The following is a 2,741-nucleotide window of genomic DNA, read 5'->3' as shown; positions in this document are numbered from 1 at the left end:
AATTTTTGAACCTTCTTATCCGAATACACTGGGCTGGTTGCAGCGTTCCCTTCATGGCATACTCCAATTTTATAAAAGGTAAAGACGCTGTTTAGAGGGTATCATTCTCGCTTTGGTGTGTTTGAACCGAAACGTAAGATCTTTTTGCCTTTTTCATCTTTTCAAGTTACGTTCGTTAATTGGCGCTACCCTCGCAACCATCTTTATTACTTTATTTATTTATAAATTGCCAAAACTAATTGGCGTAATTACGCAAAGATCTACTTTAAGAAGCATACATAGTGCTTATCTCTAATTGTACCATAACTTTTGTATGTAAACCACGTAATAAATCAATTATCAATTATTCATAATTGAACATAAAATAACGCGGTAGTAAAGAAAATTAAACGTACTACCCAATTAGCGGCCTAGTTAGCGATATTTAAATAACTCACCCGGCAAAACAGCCAGAAGTTGTTGGAAGGATTTGTTTAGTGCAGCTGGTCAGAATATTGAAAAAATGATTCGAAATTTAATCCTATTGTTGTTTTGTGTAATGGCAGTTAAAGGAGTTGCCGTTATTATCTATACGGCAGTGAATGTACAAGGTGCTTTAGCGGAATGCATTCAACTGGATCCCAAATGTAAGTACTTCGCATGGATTAATGACTGATTATTGGTTTTTAGTGACAATTCTCACAAATGGAACGGATTCAAAGGACGCGCAGTGTTTTTTGGATTGTATGTACAAAAAGGCTGGTTTGGTACGTTTTTGTCTTTAAATTACCAGCAGGGCAATGTATCAAATTTTAGATAGATGAAGCTGGTCATACAAATGAAACGGTTGTTGACACGTTTATAGGCAAAGAAAGTTCGTATGGTTGGTTGAAGACGGTTGTTCACAAGTGCACGTCATCAGGTAAATTTACTTTCTGAAGTAGCCATGTAAAATGGGGCACTCGAAGTGATCCCATGTATGCCTTTGTACCAAAATTCATTTTCATCGCATCCCTGAACGCATTCGGAAAATCATAGTCAACTTCTCGGTGACCCTGGAAAGTTTCCGAATAAAGCACCAAAAGATAAATGCATCTTCTTCAAAACTCATTGCACAAAACCAGTTTCGGTTTTACAAAAGTCAACGGCTACATTCGAAAAGTTGGCCATGATTCTCGAAACCGCATTTTGAACTTTGAACTAAGTGCATTGATTCATCCTAACCAGAGCTGCTTGTCGTCTGAGGTCATAAAGTTTGTATTTTTAGTGGTTAACGAAGACGAACCATGCAAAACTGCGGCAAACCTTGCCAATTGTGAAGTGGACGAAGAAATCAAAGTATGAGGTTGCGTACCTGGTCTCAACAAAAATTTAATTCTTGATTTTTCAGCTGGTAAGCTCGCTAGTAGTGCAAACGCCAGCTTCGGGCGATGCCAAATAATATGTTTAAAGGTGTTATAACGATTATACATTTAAACAAATATATAGGTTACATAATGGCCAACAAGGTCAGTTTTTGCTATTAATAGCACAAAGAAATCTTATTGCAAAGAAACAAAGTAGATGTTATGTCTAGTGACCAACAGCAAATTAAAATAATAAAAATTGCCTTACTTCATCTTTAGGTAGAAGCCACCTTGTAAAATGTTTTCTGTTTTGAATAGACATCCCTTAAGTAAATGTTTTGTAGCATATCCATTGTTTGCTATTTAGCAAATCACTATTTTTTAATCATAAAAATGTTTTTAAAAATAACACCTAGTTAGCCCCTCCCCCCCACAACCGCCCCAATTCACAAAATCCACCACATTGTTTGGCATATGTCGCGGCCCAGCGCGATGGCAATAAAGTAGTGGTGAAACGCCCCTGATAGTGCTTACCAGGGACGCACCCCCACGACAGTTGACTAAATCCTGGGACAGGCGGCGACGCCAGGTATATGCCAAACTATGAAGTATCAATACTAAAGCCCCTTTTGTGATTTTGTCTTAGTTTTGACTCATTTTAGTTTTGAGTCAATAATATAATTAGGATTCATAAAATATGTGCATTTGAAAAAAAAACAAAAACTTACGGTCCAACCTTACAGTACGCAATGTTCCTTCCTTCAGGCAAACTGTTTGCAAACAACCATACGAAATAGTCTCCAAAGAAAGGTTCCATGTATAACAGCACATCCCTCTGCTCATTATAATGCAGGGAATGTGCACATGGACACATAAGAGTATCTCCCTATAAGATTATAAACAATGTTTAAAATCATAATAGTTTTTCTTACCTCTGGCACAAACTGGTACACCTGCAAGTGCAACCACTGGCATTTTGTTAAATTGCGAACCATTATTGCAGTAAGCGAGACTTGATAGATACTCATAATCAACATTAAAGATTGTCTTTTATAGGAGAAAATCGCGGATGCATGCATCACTTACTGATAGAATTGCGGACATCACTCATTTTAGGCGTAATACGCACAAATAAAATATATACCTACAGGAAACCGCAAATTAGGATACTGTACACGAAATCGCCCATAAGAAATACATTGCGCTTATGGAGATTTACATTGCGCCACAACTCTCCTTCTTTAACTATTTAATTTATATAATTTAGCAGCTACTCACCCTTAAAAACATCCACATCCTGATCGTTAAGTGTAAGAATTAGCATTTATGCAATGCTAGAAAATTTAAAAAGTCAATGTAGTTTGAGAACACAGGCACAATTTAACACAAAGTGATGACTCCATCGACAGAGTATCG

The 2,741-nt window shown here is 37.0% G+C and overlaps 1 protein-coding gene across 1 annotated transcript; it reads left to right on the top strand.

The window, feature by feature from the left end:
* Positions 1–436: 436 nt before the first annotated feature.
* On the top strand, positions 437–1,598 carry LOC116158583. The gene is made up of 5 exons (XM_031471385.1): positions 437–626; positions 670–746; positions 796–901; positions 1,247–1,317; positions 1,370–1,598. Exons 1-5 carry the CDS (start codon positions 503–505, stop codon positions 1,418–1,420), a joined length of 429 nt encoding a protein of 142 aa, XP_031327245.1. The 5' UTR covers positions 437–502; the 3' UTR covers positions 1,421–1,598.
* Positions 1,599–2,741: the final 1,143 nt, after the last annotated feature.

Source organism: Photinus pyralis, unplaced genomic scaffold, assembly GCF_008802855.1.
Source record: "Photinus pyralis isolate 1611_PpyrPB1 unplaced genomic scaffold, Ppyr1.3 Ppyr1.4_LG1, whole genome shotgun sequence".
Classification (NCBI taxonomy): domain Eukaryota; kingdom Metazoa; phylum Arthropoda; class Insecta; order Coleoptera; family Lampyridae; genus Photinus; species Photinus pyralis.
The sequence above is the reverse complement of the archived record's forward strand: the minus strand, read 5'-3'. Positions and strand labels throughout refer to the sequence as shown.

Coding starts and splice junctions, on each gene's coding strand:
- LOC116158583 (XM_031471385.1), top strand. CDS start 503: ATGATTCGAAATTTAATCCTATTGTTGTTTTGTGTAATGGCAGTTAAA. Junction 902..1,246: donor TCACAAGTGCACGTCATCAG/GTAAATTTACTT, acceptor TTGTATTTTTAG/TGGTTAACGAAGACGAACCA. Junction 1,318..1,369: donor AAGTGGACGAAGAAATCAAA/GTATGAGGTTGC, acceptor TTGATTTTTCAG/CTGGTAAGCTCGCTAGTAGT.